We start from the raw sequence: 17,513 nt of genomic DNA on the forward strand, positions 1-17,513 counted from the left end.
AAAAAACCAAACAATGCAATCAATAAATAGGCTTAGGACCTGAACAGACACACTTCTCAGAAGAAGATATACACTTGATCAATAAATATATGAAAAAATGTTCAACATCTCTAGTAACTAGAGAAATGCAAATCAAAACTACTCTTAGATTTCGTCTCATGCCTGTCAGAATGGCAGCTATCAGGAATACAGACAACAATAAATGTTGGTGAGGATGTAGGAGAACAGGCACATGCATACATTGCTGGTGAGACTGCAAATTGGTGCAACCAATCTGGAAAGCAGTATGGAGATTGCTTAGAAAACTTGGAATGGAGCCACCATATGACCCAGCTATCCCACTTCTCACTCCACACCCAAAGGACTTAAAATTAGCATACAATAGTAACACAGCCACATCAATGTTCATAGCAGCTCAATTCACAATAGCTAAACTGTGAAAGTAATCTAGATGCCCTTCAATAGATGAATGGATAAAGAAACTGTGGTATATATACACAATGGAATATTATGCTGCATTCAAAGAGAATAAAGGGGCTGGAGTTGGGGCTCGGCGGTAGAGTGCTTGCCTAGTACATGAGGGGCCCTGGGTTTGATCCTCAGCACCACAAATAAATCAATAAAAAATTAAAGGTATGTGTCTATACAAAAAATAAATATTTTTAAAAAGAGAATAAAATTTTGGTATTTGCAGGTAAACAGATGGATCTGGAGAATATCATGCTAAAAAACAAAGGCCAAATATTCTCTCTGATAAGTGGATACTGACCCATAATGGGGAGCAGGGAGGCTGGGCAAAATGGAGGAACTTTTATTGGGCAAGAGGGGGTGAGGGTAGGGAGGGTACATGGGGGCAGGAAAGATGGTGGAATGAGATAACAACATTACCCTAGGTACATGTATGACTGCACATATGGAGTGAGGCTATATCGCATACAACCATAGAAATGAAAAGCTGTGCTGCAATTGTGTACAATGAATCAAAATGCACTCTGCTATCACATATACCTAATTAAAATAAATAAATAAAATTAAAAAAATAAGAATAAAAGGTAAACTTAAAAAATTATATGTAAAACCAATAGGTTCTCATTATAAATTCTAGGTAATAAAATACAGAAATACATGGACCAAAAAGTGAACATTCCAGGAATTGATATATGTAATCTAATTCCTGAAATCTCACTAAAACTAACATCAGGAATGGACTTTTAAACACATTATATTCACAAGGATGGGGGCAACAGGAAAAGAAGGCAAGAACTGCAAAAAAGGAAGCAAAGCAGATGGCATGAGCTGAAAGGACTCAAGGAGACTGTGTATGAAGCTGCAAGTGGGCAAAGCTTGAAAATCAATCTATATGTCTAGCCTGCAGAATTCTCAAAATTAAAATAATATGCTAATACAATATACTTCTAGAACTACAGATAAAGTGGAGAAGAGGGAAAAATACTAAAGGCAGAGTCCTTGAAAGCTATTTAAGCAGCAGTTAGGCTCTAAATCTCTTCTCCCTGCTCTACAACCAGTAGGTGACTGCCTTCCCTTCCCTAGTTGAAGATTAGAGGTTTAGTCTCTGGAGATGGTAAAAAAGGATTTCTGGATTAGGGATGCCAAGCACAAACATAAAAGTACCACAGCAAAAAACATAGTGAATGCTGGGACTTCTAGACATTTTCTCTTACTAGGCTCCTAGAATACTTGTAGTCAGATCTTCATTATCAAAGCAGATTAGAAGATTCTTCTGTAGATCTGACCTGCCTAACAGGAAAGTTCTAAAGTCAAAAATATGAGTTTTCTCCAAATAATCCAGCTGGATTATCCTATGGTGATACAAACAAAAAAAGCTTTATTATGGTGATGGCTGAACAATTCTATAAATTTATTAAAATCACTTAACTGAATACCACACTACTGAGCTAGAAATTCTAGCAAGCTTCTTATATAATCCAGTCATAAGTATGAGTAGACCTCCAAAGATTGCTAAATATATGAGGAAGAGCTCCCACAAACATGGAAGAAATCAAAATAACTAGGGAAAAGATAGTGGTGGAGAGGTGGCGGTGAGGACAGAATAAATAAGGAGAAGAAAACATCAAAAGAAAGCTTATCATTATTGTCCTCTCTGGCCCTGCAGAGGACATCAGGTTTTATTGTCTTTTTCAGCACTATAGTACTTACTCCTTAACCTCCAATCCCCTCAAGAAAATTATTTGACCCAACCCGCAAAATGTCCACAGAGATAAGAGAAGATACTAATTCTGGAAACAAGAAAACAATGCTATAATTTTTTAAAATAAAAGAGCACTTGGAAATTAAACATGAGTACTGAAGTGAAAGGTCAATAGGTAAATTGAAAGATGGAGATGAGGGAGTCTCCCAAAAATCAAGAACAGGACAACAGAGAATATGTAAGAAAAATTAAGAATAAGTCTAAAAGGTCCAAAATATAAATAAATAGGAGCTCTAGAAAGACAGAATAAAGAAAGCAGGAGAAGAAAACAATGAAATAATTCAAGCAAATTTCCTAGAACTGAAGCCTTGAGTTTCCAGGTTGAAAGAGTTCACAAAGCTCCTTGAACAATAAATAGATGAAGGCAGGAATATAATTATGAAATTTCCAAACAATGACAAAGAAGATCCTACGAGCTTTCCATGTGGCAAAAAGTAGGTCATATACAAAAAAGCAGAAATAACTTTGGACTTAACAATACTGAAAGCTAAACAAAGGAAATGCAATGTTTTCTATATCTGATGGGAAATTATTCCCAGTCTAGAATTCTATTATCAGCCAAAGTATTAATCAAATTTGAGAGCAAAATGGAGAAACTCCCATATTAAGACCTGAAAGATATTTAATATTTATTTCCCATTTATTTTCTCAAAACTGCTAGAGGACATGTACTACCAAAATGCAAAAGGGAGACCTGGGGTAGAGAAAATAGAAATACCAATACAGAAAAGCAAAGAGACTGCCAAGACAATGGCAAAGGAGGAACTCAGAATGACATCTATGTATTATAAGACTTCTAGTTCTATTTGATTTTTAATCTGAATTTGAAAAAAATAATTTTAAGTGAATATTATTAATCACCATCAACCCCAGAGGTAATTACTGTTACCATTTGGTATCTTTCAAAGATGATCTGTGGATGGTAAACATTGATCTTCACATGTCCAAACATGTTTTTATTTTGACCTGGTGCTTGAATGGTAGTTTGATTATGTATTGAATTCCTGATATTAAATAATTTTCCTCATATTTCTGAAAATATTGCTCCTCTATCTGCTATTGCTAATGAGACATCTGATGCTACTGTTCCTCTGGACAGTGGCTGTATATTTTCTTTGGAAACTCTTTAAGATTTTTCTCTTTATCTTTGGGTGTCTTTCAATTGTCTGACTTGGTGATTGATAGACCTTTTACCCAAGACTTTCTTTTAGCTGAGGAACTTTTCTTCTCTTTTAATTATTTTTTTCCCACTCGACCGCCTCTGTTCTCTAATTTGTCATCTTAAATCTCCTTAACTAACCCTGTATTATCCCTTATTTTCAAATTTCCACCTGTTTTTCTACTTTATATCATTAATTCTCTCTTATATGCATTTAATTTATATGAACTTATTTCTTTTTAAATTTTTATTTTTTAATTGTAGTTGGACACAATACCTTTATTTTATTTATTTATTTTTATGTGGTGCTGAGGATCAAACCCTGAGCCACAACCCCAGCCCTGTGAATTTATTTCTTAACACTTTTTTTCTGTGTGCATGTGGTACTGGGAATTGAATGCAGGGCCTCATACTATATCCCCCAGCTCTTTTTTTATTTTATTTTATTTTTTAATTTGACACAGGGTCCTGCTAAATTGCCCAGGGTAGCCTCAAACTTGTGATCCCCCTGCCTTAGCCTCCCAAATCACTGGGAGTCACTGGGATTACAGGTGTGGGCTTCTGTGCCTGACTACATTTTTTAATTTCTAAGAACTCTCTTCTATCCCCTGATAGCTCCAATGCAGGTATTTTGGGGGATGTAACATCTATAGAACTTTCTTGAACAATTATCTTTCCTGAATTATCTGCTTCCTCTGAGGCTAGTTTTATTTCTTTATCTTAGTCCCTCTCTAAAGTTTTGTTTCCCTCAAGTATCTAGAGGTCATATTTATAAGTGAAGGACTAGACTGATCAATGTAAGTAATCAACATGAGTTTTTCCTGCCACTATGTAAGTATGCTTCTCCACTGTACTCTCTGAATGGCAGGTCTGAGTCAGTCTGTGGTTACATATAGGCAGGTACCAGCAAGTGTTATTGTAGGATACGTAGGTATGGAAAAGGATATGTGTAGAGAGTCCCCCTCCCAAGTATCAAAGTATGAGAAATTCTTGGTATAGAGAATTTTAATGTATTTTTCTGCTGAAAAAGCTACTTTTTTTCTTCTCTGTATCTATGGTAGAAATCTGCAATTAACTTGGGTTTTTTTCTGCTTCTCTCTCAGGCCCCTGCGCCCATAGCAGCAGCTTTCCTCAAGGAAGCAGTTTCTTTAGAAAATTACCTGATTTTAGCTTAGAAACAAATACATCTGCTGTCTTTTGCTCACTGTAAAGAGGAGACTACCCCTGATGTTTCAAATGTAGAATTTAATTAATACTCTTGAAGATGATCGAAGACTACTTTCTGCTTCATGTATAGATTCTTTTAGTTCATTTTCTGTGAAGTTACTTTTTTCTCTTCCACTTACTTTTAAGCTATGACTGCTTCTGCTCTGATCAATCTGACTTTACCTACTTTTTATCTTCCACAAATTCCTCACAATGGTTGATTTATGTCATGTTTAGTTCTAAAGTGCTGCTTTTATTTTTAAATATATCTTTTTGAAATTAAGAAATTTAGGCTAGTAAGAGAGATAGGCACAAGAATTTAGTCCATGAGCATGAATAAATTTCCAGAGTAATATTTCTAAGACGTTAGTTTAGACTAAAATGCACATCCAACTATTTCAGTCTTTTATTTACAATACTTGACAACTCTAACAACAAAGTTCAAATTTTCTTGCCCGATATACTGGAAACTTAACAGCACAGCTTTGTTCACCCTATCCCTAGACAGAAAAGCATTGCCCCTTTCTAATTATTTGTATTTATTTGACAACTATCTTGTAAATGTTTGCTTACATGTTCTGATTCATCACTAACTTATGAGATCAAGAGCAAAGACCCTACTAGCCCTTGACTCATTAGCACCCAAAGAATCTACCATATGGTAGATGTTCTTTTTATGAAAAAGAATAAGGCATTAAAATAGCATAAATCTTAGAGTCAAGTCTCAGACCCAGATAACAGAATTTTAGGCAGGAAAAAACCTTAAAGATCATGTTTGTTAAATGAATAATCCTTCAGGACCCAGTACCCTGTGCAACTTTCCTTGTACTATCAGGCAGAATAAACCATTCCATCAAATATGACCTCACTGCACATTATTCATGCAGCTATATCTTAGAGCTTTTATCTTCCTAGTCTGTCATTAATATTTTTCTCAAGGTAGCACACATTCATTTTTGTGTCACCTATACTTTGGCACAAAAAAGATATTAAGGAAATATTTATACTATAAATGAATAGATGAATACTCAGGAGAACAGAATTTTGAACTGATTTCTACTACTAATTCATCAACAGTGGGGACAGAGTCAATGTTTCTGAGTCACAATTTTTAAAATCTTTATTATATAGATAACAATTTTGTTTGATTATTTCACAAATTAAGTGAATCCAAAATGGAGAACAATGATATGCTACCACAATTAAAAATCCTATTTCTCTATAAAACTAGGAAATAAAGATAGAACAACGAACTAGAGGGACAAATGTTCTGAATTGGGGGAGAAAATGTCCTTGAGAGCCTGACTGGTTTTATTTGTAGATACTAAACCGGTACAGGATTTTAACCAAGCAGGTGTTATCCTCTCTGCCATATGGCATGAGCCCCAGGGCACTTCCTCCACACTAACAAACAACACACTGCATTCTCCTTTATAAGACCTCTCTGACATCTTTCTCTGTTCCTTGCCACAATGAAAAGAATCCTGGACTGGATTTAGAAGACTCCAGTTATAATCTGGTACTAATTAGGAATCTTTTTTTTAATATTTATTTTTTAGTTGTAGTTGGACACAATACCTTTTATTTATTTATTTATTTATTTATTTATTTATTTATTTATTTATTTATTTTTGTGTGGTGCTGACAATTGAACCCAGGGCCTTGCATGTGTTAGGTGAGCACTCTACCAATGAGCCACAACCCCAGTCCCACTAATTAGGAATCTTCAGGAAAGTTTTTGTACCTGTGAAATGGGGATGGATACTACTTCCTTCATGAGGCAAACTGTGAGGACTAATTATGCTAACATATAGAAAGTTATTTACACAGTGTTCACTACAGAATAGACACTTAATAAACGATAGCTACCACTCTTCCTATATATGTATAAAGATATTTGAATCACAAGGTACAACTCAACTTTGTTAGGCCCTTTCTTCAATGATTCACTGTTCAAACACCTACATTTGCAAATTCTTCTCCCATCTTTTATTCACATTTCTTCCATTTGATGAAAGGCAGCATGAGTCAAGGGAAAGCAGTATAGACTGAAAATCAGATGTCTATTGCCTTAAACCTTTTCTATTTCAGTTTTATAACCTATAAAATAATAGGTAATAACCCACCTCATCAAGCTTCAGCAAATATGAAGAGATACTGAAAAAAGAAGGGATCTGTCATGTTACAAGGCAGCTTGTCAACATTTTTTTAGTATAACTGATAAAGATATAAATGACTCAGAATCAATCAATTCTCAGTGCTAGCAACATGGTTCAAAGTATTTTGGTGGTGACTCAGTATTGCATTAGACCTTACTACTCTCCTGCTTAAAAGTCTTTAAGTTCTCATTACCTTTAAGATGAAGTCAAAATCCTACAGGATGTGGCCTACTTACCACTCCTACTCACCACCCACGTGTACTCCCTGCACACTTCACATTCCAGTATTAAACCACTTGCAATTCCCTTATAAACTTCCAGTCCATGCACATACAATTCTCTTTCTGTCTGGAATATCCTCACCCTCCTTAATTTATGCCCTAGAATTAATTTTAACTCATTCAGTGCAGAATTTACCATCAATAACTTTTCTCTGACACATCCAATCTTTCATTCAATAAATGTATACTGAACATGGAACCTGTCAGATGCCAAAGATACAGCAATTAACAAGATAGGCATAGCCTCTGGCCTTATGAAGTTTATCATGCTAAAATATAACTGTCTGTACTTTCATGTCTTCCATAAGACTGAAAAGTTCCTAGGCATTGAGACAATGTATCATTTCTGTATCACCACTACTCTACACAAGACTTGCCACAAAGTAGGGGCTCTTGTAAATATTTAGTAAATCAACATGGCACAACCACCTTTCTATAAGAGAAAATATTAGATATAAAGAATAGTGTCATTCTCTTATATGTGTCACAATTATAATAAGACCCTTTCAAACATCAACATCTCATTTCATACTCATAATTGCCCTGGAAAATACAATCTGAAAGTGGAGTTAAGCTAGTATTACTTCCCAGTCAATTTGTCAATGATTCCTATAATATCACTTCAAATTACAGGACATCACTACAACTTCAGAAGGCAGAATAAATGACCTTAAGTGAAAAGAATCTGCTCCATTCAACAATTAATTTCTAATCCTAGTTTTGCAGACCTTACTGAAAAGAGGGAACTCTTCTAAATTCAAGTGTCTAAAAACACATCCAGGCAAGGCAGATATAACTCATCTTATTAATGAGGAATCTAAAGCACAGAAAGACAAACTGGCTTTCCCAATGTTCAAAGCTACCTACGAAAAAACAGCCTAGAAATCACATCTTCTGGTTCCCAGGTTTCAATTTCTAGAGCATTAAAGCTGGAAGGGATGCACAATTTTTGTTAGTTCAATTCCTTTATTATATAGACAGACATTCTGAAGATGAATGGAGGAGAGTGACAAAGATGAGTGCCTCCCAGTCCGGGCTTTATCCTTATGACCCTTACTTCTGAACCTGCCCATTTCAGAAGAGAGAAAAAAAAAAAAAAGACTTACCAAAGTGTTAGAAGAATTATAATCTTCAGCTGATTTATCTGCAAAGGAACAAAGACAAAAGACTTAGTAAACAATTGTGGTTAATCCTTTCTTGAGAGCTAAGGAATTCTACCTGATCAAGCACTTCCCAGGTTCACAGAATAATAATAATATGAATGATAGTATGGGCCACATAACATGCTAAGCACCTTATACATATTATCCTCACTATGGCTCTGAGTATTATCATTATATCCACTTTTATCAATTTTATAGTTCAGGGAAGTGATTTGTCCTGGAGTTTATATAGGTTAAATAGAAGATTCAATATTCGAATTATGATTTAATTCTAAATCTATGCTAGAACTGTATCCACGTCATCAGTTATATCATCAGCAGGCTTTAATGGTAGAGAGAAATTCCAAAGGAAAGGAATCCAAGGCACAGTTCTGAGCCATTATGCAAAATCATGGTCAACCCACAGCTTCAGCTTTCACGAAGGATCCTTGTACATCCAAGCCCATTCCCCACAGGGCCAGAAACACTAAGAAAAGAGAGATTAATCATATGAAGTCTAATTAAAAGCAAAAATTTATTTCCTAAGAATAGAATCAAGTGCCTCCAATGAAGTAATTATCAGATTTCACTGATTCTAATTCATACATTTTTCACATTAAGAGCTCTAAAATGGAGAGGTTTCCTACAATTAAAGGCATTTCATGGTTTGGTTGGCAGGTCCCCTCCCCTGCCATACTGGTAAATAAAAGAATGGTGCCTCCTTCAATCAATGATATCTTGGACTTGCCAAAATATAAAACACAAACCCAATGGAAATTTCAGTAAGAAAATAAGTTTAAAGACAAGGTATTATCTTTGATAGAGCACTAATCTTTAGGGTATATAAAAAACTCAAAAAGCTAAACATCAAAAAAAAAATAATAATAACTTAATCAATAAATGGGCCAAAGACCTTCTCAGAAGAGGATATACAATCTGTCAACAAATATATGAAAAAATATTCATCACTCTAATAATTAGAGAAATGCAAATCCAAACCACTCTAAGATTTCACCTCACTCCAGTCAGAATAACAGCTATTATGAATATAAACAACAATAAATATTGGCAAGGATGTGGGGAAAAAGGTACATTCATACACTGCTGGTGGGACCGCAAACTGGTGTAGCCAGTATTGAAAGCAGTATGGAAAATTTCTTGGAAAATTGGGAATGGAACTGCCATTTGACCCAGCTATCTCTTTCCTCGGTCTATACCCAAAGGACTTAAAAACAGCATACTACGGGTATACCACACAATTCACAATAGCTAAACTGTGAAACCAACCTAGATGTCCTTCAGTAGATGAGTGGATAAAAAAATGTGGCATATATACACAATGGAATATTACTCAGCAATAAAAGAGAATAAAATCATGGCATTTGCAGGTAAATGGATGGAGTTGGAGAAGATAATGCCAAGTGAAGTTAGCCAATCCCAAAAAACCAAATGCTGAATGTTTTCTCTGATATAAGGAGGCTGACTCACTGTGGGGTAGGGAGAAGGAGCATGGGAGGAACAGATGAACTCTAGATAGGGAAGAGGGATGGAAGGGGAAGGGAAGGAGCATGGGGTTAGAATGATGGTGGAATATGATGGATATTATTATCCAAAGTGCGTATATGAAGACACAGATTGGTGTGAATATACTTTGTATACAACCAGAGATTGTGCTCTATATATGTAGTAAGAATTGTAATGCATTCCGCTGTCATATATAAATTTAAAAATTAATTAAAAATTTTTTGTTGTTGTTGATGGACCTTTGTTTTATTTATTTATATGTAGTGCTGAGAATCAAACCCAGTGCCTCACACATGCCAGGCAAGCACTCTACCACTGAGCTACGACACCATTCCTAGCAATATGTTCTTAAAACAAGCCCTAAATCATCTGCTATGGCTTGAAGAAATCAATTCATGATATAATTTAAACATAATCCATTTGTTTCTCTTATCTAAATGAGTATCAGTTTAGATGGAGTACAACACCATGCCTTCACTGCACTACCCCTAATCTTACATGCTGCTAGTATTTTTGAGGATTGGGTATTCTGGTTATAACATATTTATTATTGCCTTAAAAAACAAGTAAACATTGCTTTTGTTAAAGATTATGGATATAATTTCTATAATTCAAAATCAAATTCCAAAGTACAGAATGACAGGATGAAAGTATTCCATTCTCTTCATTTTACAAATGAGGAAACTGAAGTTGAGAGTAAGAAAGAGACTGGTTCAAAGTCACATAAATAAGTGGCAAAGTAGGGTTAATACTCAACTAAGTTGTAAATCTAACCTACTTTTTCTCTAACACATCAGCTACTAATTGGAATAGAAAATCTAGTGTTGAAAAATAGGAAATTTAACACCCCCAAATGGCATGGAGAGTTGTGTTTGGGTTAGGGACAGCACTGAGTTTAAAGGCCCAAGTTTAAAACACACTTCCATCATCTATCAGCTGAGTCATCTTGGGTAAGACATTTAATTTCTCTAAGTCTAATAAACTTCTTTGAGTCTGTAAAATGGGGATAATAGTCCTTGCCCTGCCAATTCTCAAAGGCATTATGACATTCACATAAGATAATACACAAATTGAGGTAGTGTTACTATAACTAACTAACTGTATGAGAAGGAGAAACAGGGAAAGGAGAGATATGACATTAAAATTAAAGTATACCAAATATACAGTTTTGCCTAGACTTGGCCCTCATCTTCAACTTCTAGAAAATTAAAATCCTGCAGGGCTGAGGTTGTGGCTCAGCAGTTGAGCGCTTGCCTAGTACATGCGAGGCCCTGGGTTCGATCCTCAGTACCACATAAAAATAAATAAAAAAGAGGTATTATGTCCAACTACAACTAAATTAAAATCTTGCACATACATATAAATAATGTGTATACTGGTTCAAACACAAAAATAGATGCACACATATTTATAAATATATATTAAATACTGTTCATATATGCATGTACAGATGAAAGTTACATAATTATCTGAATTTGCATGTCCATATACATATTCATCCATGAATACTTACATAGACTATAATTTCAAACATGTGCAAACCCACTGGGCAATGTCTCCATATGCATACTATAACTTGCACACACAAACATACATGCATGCAGGAAATAGATTCTTCCAAAGACTTTACTACTGAGGATTTCAAAGATAGTTTATAATCTGATGTCTCTGATAAACTCCTTAATTTCCTGACTATCAGAAAACCTTCCCATTCAGAATCCCCTTACCCCAATTCCTCCTTGGAATGACCCAGTGAGGAAGTGAGACAGACCTGGCAGTGACAGACGCAAGGAAGGAAATACTGCTGGGTAGATGCATGGCCCTCTCCTGGGTACCACTATGGCAGAATGAGAGAAGCTGCAGTCTGTCATCTCCACCATCTGTGCCCTTTGATACAAGCCAGATACTTGCAGGGGAAGCATCCTTCAAAATCAGCAAGTTCATCCTGATTCTCACCTTTTCCAACAATACTGCCCTTTAAAGAAGGTAGCATGAACAAAGAACACCAGGCTTGGAACTAAGGGACTAGCACTGCTACTATTTTAGCCACATTAGGAAGGCCTATGTCTTCCTAATGTGACTAAAAAACAAGGGGGAGCTGGTATGTACAAAGGTACTTCTTACTCTAACATTCTAAGATGCTATAAAAAGCAAGTTTCCAAAAATATAGACTTCTCATAAGTTATCCTAGGAAAAGAAAAATTTCTCTGCTGTGGAAGGAGGGGCTCCAAATAAAATTACTAAAGAAAACTAGTTATTCAAAAGATGCTGGTGTAGGAATTGGATTCTAATCCCAATTCTGCTATAAAAAAAAATAATCCCTTATAAAGAGTGTATATCTAAGGATCATTTAAAATTGTTGGCTTTATTTCATTTGATAGATAAAAATTAGTCCCTTGAAGAAGAAACTGGCTTTGCCAACTTAAAAGATACACATTAATGTTATTAAATAACTAATGATATTAACAATAATCATGACAATGATAGCCACATTTCTATGGTGCTTTTATAACTTATAAAAAACTTTTACATCAATGAGCTCATTTACTTCTCACTACAACCTCTTGAGATAGGAATTTGTTATGGTTTAAAATATAAGGTGTCCCCCTTAAAGCAACTGTGTTAATGCAGGCATGTTTGAAGGTGAAATGATTAGATTGTGAGATCTGAAACCCAATAAGTCCATCCTAGTTTGAATGAACTGAATGGGTAGTAAACGTAGGCAGGAAGGGTGTGGCTAGAGGAGGTGAATCACTGGGGATTCATCTTCCTGCGATGCCTTCCTGTGCCATCTGTCTTCTTCCCAGCCACCATGAAGTGAGCAGTGCCTCTCCATTGCATCCTTTTGCCATAAGCTTCTGCCTCACCTGGGGCCCAGAGCAATGGAATTGGTTGACCATAAACTAAACCTGTGAACCTATGAAACAAACTTTCCCTTCTCTAAGTTATTTTTTGTCAGGTATTTTGGTCACAGGAACAAAAACCTAAATAAAACAGAATGATTATTCCCATTTTGAGGCGAAAAGAAATGAAATGACTATAGAATCTTGTGAATGTCAAAATCGAGACCTCTGGCACAAAGCCAGTATTCCTTTTATATAACACTATGCTATTTTTAAAAAACATGCAGTTTTGGAATAAGACAAGTTTGAAGGGAAAAAAACTTCATCTTGGTTGTCAAATTTCCAAATCCTATCTTAGTGAGAATACCACCTTTTGCTCTTTCCACTTTCTTATTTCACTCCAGACCAATAAATATGTGGAGTTTTTCCACCCAGATTAAAACCTTCTTTTGCAACAACTGATGTGGACATAATCCTCCTACCTGTAAAGCTCATGTACTTCTGGCTGTTAGAGGTCTTCTTTGAGTTGTAAAATTCCAACACATCCAGAACAGCCTGCGGGTTTTTCTTCTGCTCTGACTTAGTGATATTTGATGTCTGAAGCAAGCGGGCCCACTGCTCTGGCATTCCCTGTAAGACAGACATGCAAAGGCTTCAGGAAGAAATAGTTACAGGGGACCCTGAATAAAGATGGGCTTCTTAGTCATCCCTTCATCTCTGTGCCCTTAAAGTTTACACAAGCCTCTTCTGTAACACCTCTCTTAACAGTTGTTTTTTAATGTTTGCTTCTTTACCATTTTATACCTCCTTCTAAGCAAGGACCATGTCTGATTTGCTCCTACATCCTCTATGTCATACACAGAGCCTGCATGGGGTCCCTCAGTAAAGGTTTATATAAGGAATGAAAATCAAAAGGATTCTCTGAATATACAATTTTGGAGATAGGAAAGTGCTCCTCTTGTGAATGTTAAGAAGACAGTAATAAGGGTCTCAGGCAAAGAAAAAGGGATCAGCAAGGTGAGAAAAAATTGAATCTAACAGCACACAGCCAGAACTCTAAAGGTCCAAAGGGCTTTGTGTAAACCAGGACTCACCGTAAACTCCCCTGTGACAGCATCAAAACCAACATGAATTGTGTGCTCAAAATCTGAAGGAAGAGAAATTTCTGGCCGCTCTTTCTCCTTCTTTTTATTTGCTGTGAGAGAAATAGGGAAGAGGAAATTTTTAGAAGAGGGGTATTACTAGGTTTTTAATGCTTATTTCAGCTCTTTCCTGAGCTGTAGGCTCCCCTAGAGAACAAGATTTGTCCCAACTTACATTTGTATTTACAGACAACCTGACTTAGAGTAGATACATGTCTAAAAACTGAATTCTTCCTGAATTAAAGCAAGGAAGGAGCAGAAGGAACATTTGTCATAGTTACTAGTCCTGATTTTACCACTAACTAGCCAGCTGATATAGAGCAAGTCCTCTTCTGGAAGTTCTCCTTGATCTCCAGGTTGGGCAGTTCTTCACCTTCTCCTCTGTTCCTACAGTACCAACAGAGTGATTGACTATTTTAAGTGCTTATTTTCTCTACCAGACTAAATTCCAGGTGCAGGGGCCATGTCCAATTCATCACCAATTCTCAGGGGCTACCACATACCTGGCACAAAATAGATGCCGAGATAGTGAGTGAAGAAAGGAACAAATGATCAGACACCTACCTCAACTGGTCAAGCAGTCTAAGGTACCTGCCTAAGATATGCAAATTCTCTCCAGGACAGGAATAAAAGTTTCATTTCACCAGCTTGGCCAACTTCTATGAAACTGATTACCCAGCCCTCATTAACCTTATTTTAAAGCAGCTGGCAGCCCAGCACACCAGCCAAAAGAAATTCTGAAGTCCTCATGCCTCCCACTAACCAGCATAACCTGATTAAAGGCAATAAAATGGAAAAAAAAAAAAAAAACAAGATCTAGAGTACAAGTCAGTTTTACTTCTACCTCATCACAGTATACAGTCCAGTATCTCTGCTTTCCCAAGTGGACTATGGGGAGGATGAATTAAATGATCTCCATCTCCTGGTTCTAGGGATTGAACCCAGAGCTTTATCCCCAGTCCTTTTTGGTTTTTATTTTGAAATAGAGTCTTGCTAAGTTGCTAAGGCTATCCCTAAACTTGTGATCCAGTTGCCTCAGCCTAATAGCTGGGATTACAGGCATGCACCATTGGGCCCAGCTACAATGTACTAGATGATCTTAAGGGCCTTTCTAGCTCCCATATTTGGTGAGTCTATGAAACCAGAAAAATAAGTACTGTCAAAGCTCTATATTTGTTCCTTAGATGGCATCCTACAGTTTGTTTGTTTGCAGGGGAATGGGGGGAGGTGGTGCTGGAGATCAAACCCAGGGCCTCATGTATGCTAGGCAAGGACTATGCCACCGATCTATATCCCTAGCCCTCCCACAGTTTTTAATAGACATTTTATATATACTATCTCACGTAATCACCATAATTCTGAGAAGCAATTTTTACCTTTAGATTAGGAAACTGTGGTACAGATTTGCCTAGCATCTTTTTTTTTTAAGAGTAAGAGAGAATGAGAGAGAGGGAGAGATAAAGAGAATTTTTAATATTTATTATTTAGCATTTGGCGGACACAACATCTTTGTATGTGGTGCTGAGGATCGAACCCGGGCCACACGCATGGCAGGCGAGCGCGCTACCACTTGAGCCACATCCCCAGCCCCTGCCTAGCATCTTAAGTAAATGAAATCAAAGCAAGGTCTTTTACATTCTACTACTTTGTCTCCCCTAAAGAATTTCAAGTTGAATTAAGAAAATATACTTTAATATAATGAGAAGAAATAACATTAAGAAATTTCCATGTATATGTACCATGACATACGTTATTTTCCTTCATTATTACAATCTTACTAATAAATATTACTACTAAATAATTCACTCTTAGCCTCTAATGAGGCTGTGATTTGAATCCAGGTCTGATTCCAAAGGTCTTTCTTTAGTGTCATTATAAGAACCATTTGCCCACATGTCAATTGCTAGGGTTTAAGCTATTTATGTAGTTGGCAATTTCTCTTCCAGAAGCAGCTGCTTTGAGAAAGAGAAGGCTAAGAGTTATACCAGGGCCCAAGTCAAGCAGTCATTTAAGACATAATTCCATCTGTGTCACTCACATCTAGAATATGTAGGACATGTGGCAGGGCTTTAGAACTGCTTTCTGTTCTAAACTGCTTTCTGTTTCTAAATTCCTTCTGTTCTGATCACTTAAATCACTTAAAAGATTTTAGGGAAGTAAAACTACATTAATGTTTTATTTATTTTGTTTTTTTTATGCTTATATATTTTATTATATTTTATGCATTATTTCTGTTGCATATTATTAAAAGACTACACAATATAATACCATAACCATGGACGGTAAAGTCCTGAAGAAACTGGAAATGAAGATTCAGAGAATGGCTCAGAGGATGACTAGCTAATTGGAAAAAGCCAGGAAAAATGAAATCATAGAAGGATGGACTTAAGGACCTTCCAGCTCCTACATTCTCCAAGTCTGTGAAACAGAAATAAGGTACCCCATGACCTTTGAATATACCTCACATATTCCTACTTCCACTTTTGTGCTCATTTTATGTTTTTTTAATATCCTTGTTTGGAATGTTCCTTCTCTCTGTCTCAGCTGTCTTTCAAAGACTTTTCTCAGGAAGGATTTCCTGACCTTTCCTCTCCCTGTGAATTCCCAAGGCACTGAGTCTGTTACATCACCATCCATCTAGTCATTTCCTATCTTGTATGATCCCTTGTATGAACTATAACTGATGAATTTTTAAAAAGCAAAATATAGTAAGCTGAGAAAAAAAAATCATGGTTTCTCATTATGACCATTATATTTCTGAATCTCAAACAAAACCCAGCACAGAGTTTACTTAATTCATGAAAACCCCATAAAATACTAGGAAATTACTTTAGAAACCATCTAATTCCACTCCCTGAAGGAAGAGGCCCTAAAAAGTAAACTGACTTGCCCTGAGTCACAGAGCACATGGTGGTAAGACTCAGTCTACCTGATCAAGTCTTTTACCCTTCATTATACCCCTGATCCCTTCTGATTGATTTGAATGAAAGCAACTACTAACTGCATAATGGTTCAATATAAACCAGACTTGAGAAGAGGAAGACCCTGGCTAAAGTAGGAGAAGGGGAAAATAAGGAGAAAAGGGAAATACAGCTGGCAGATGGAGGCTGGGTGCTGTGCGATTTTGGCCAAATACTCACTAGCTGGGGACCACCAGCTGGAAACAGGGTTCCTGAGTCAAGAAGGCAAGACAGAACTAAAGAAAAAGCTATGTAGTCCCATAGCCACTTGGAACTCAGTTAATTGCTTTTTAGAAGTAACAACCACCACCCTCATATGTGCATAACTCTTTATAAAGCCCTTTCACTGTCTCCCTGATTCTTCACAACAAACTCAAGGAGCCAGACAAATATGGATTAACATTTTATAGCTGAAAAGCCTAAGGTGAAGGAATCCAAAGACTGTTAGTAGGAATAATTTTGAAATAGGAGTCAGGGGAAGAGGAATTCAGTATTATCATTTTTGTTAACTCACTGTGTAACCCTGGGAGAAAGTCTCCGAGTTTCTAGTCCTCAATCTGCAAAACAGGACAATGACCCATGCTTAGAATAGAGATGAAGGTAGGCAACAAGTTACTATCTGGAGAAGATAATATTTTTAAAAAGTCATGAAGGATAAATAGGAGTTAACTAGGCAAAAATGGGGAAGATCATTCCAGAAAGTAACAGAATGTGCAAAGGGCCATAGGAGTAAAGAGTGTGATCTTTCTTCTGGCTTTCCACCTGCCCAGCATGCCATCCCAATTCCAAAATCTCTTATTAGGCATATACTCTGAATTTGGGATTAAGGATACAGTGGAAAAATAAAGCAAACCCAGGATCCTGATG

At 36.4% G+C, this 17,513-nt stretch overlaps 1 protein-coding gene across 7 annotated transcripts in view; it reads right to left on the reverse strand.

Moving 5' to 3' along the window:
* The window catches only part of Pak1 (p21 (RAC1) activated kinase 1), a 141,213-nt gene that overhangs the window by 42,222 nt on the left and 81,478 nt on the right, over positions 1-17,513 (reverse strand). For all 7 annotated transcript variants that reach the window (XM_078046726.1, XM_078046724.1, XM_078046728.1 and 4 more), the window contains 3 exons: positions 13,639-13,739; positions 13,027-13,174; positions 8,142-8,179 (listed from right to left, as the gene is read on the reverse strand). In XM_078046726.1, the coding sequence (XP_077902852.1) occupies positions 8,142-8,179; positions 13,027-13,174; positions 13,639-13,739 (287 nt within the window). The remainder of the gene's footprint in view (positions 1-8,141; positions 8,180-13,026; positions 13,175-13,638; positions 13,740-17,513) is intronic.

The sequence above is a fragment of the Ictidomys tridecemlineatus genome, chromosome 4, assembly GCF_052094955.1.
Source record: "Ictidomys tridecemlineatus isolate mIctTri1 chromosome 4, mIctTri1.hap1, whole genome shotgun sequence".
Taxonomy (NCBI): Eukaryota; Metazoa; Chordata; class Mammalia; order Rodentia; family Sciuridae; genus Ictidomys; species Ictidomys tridecemlineatus.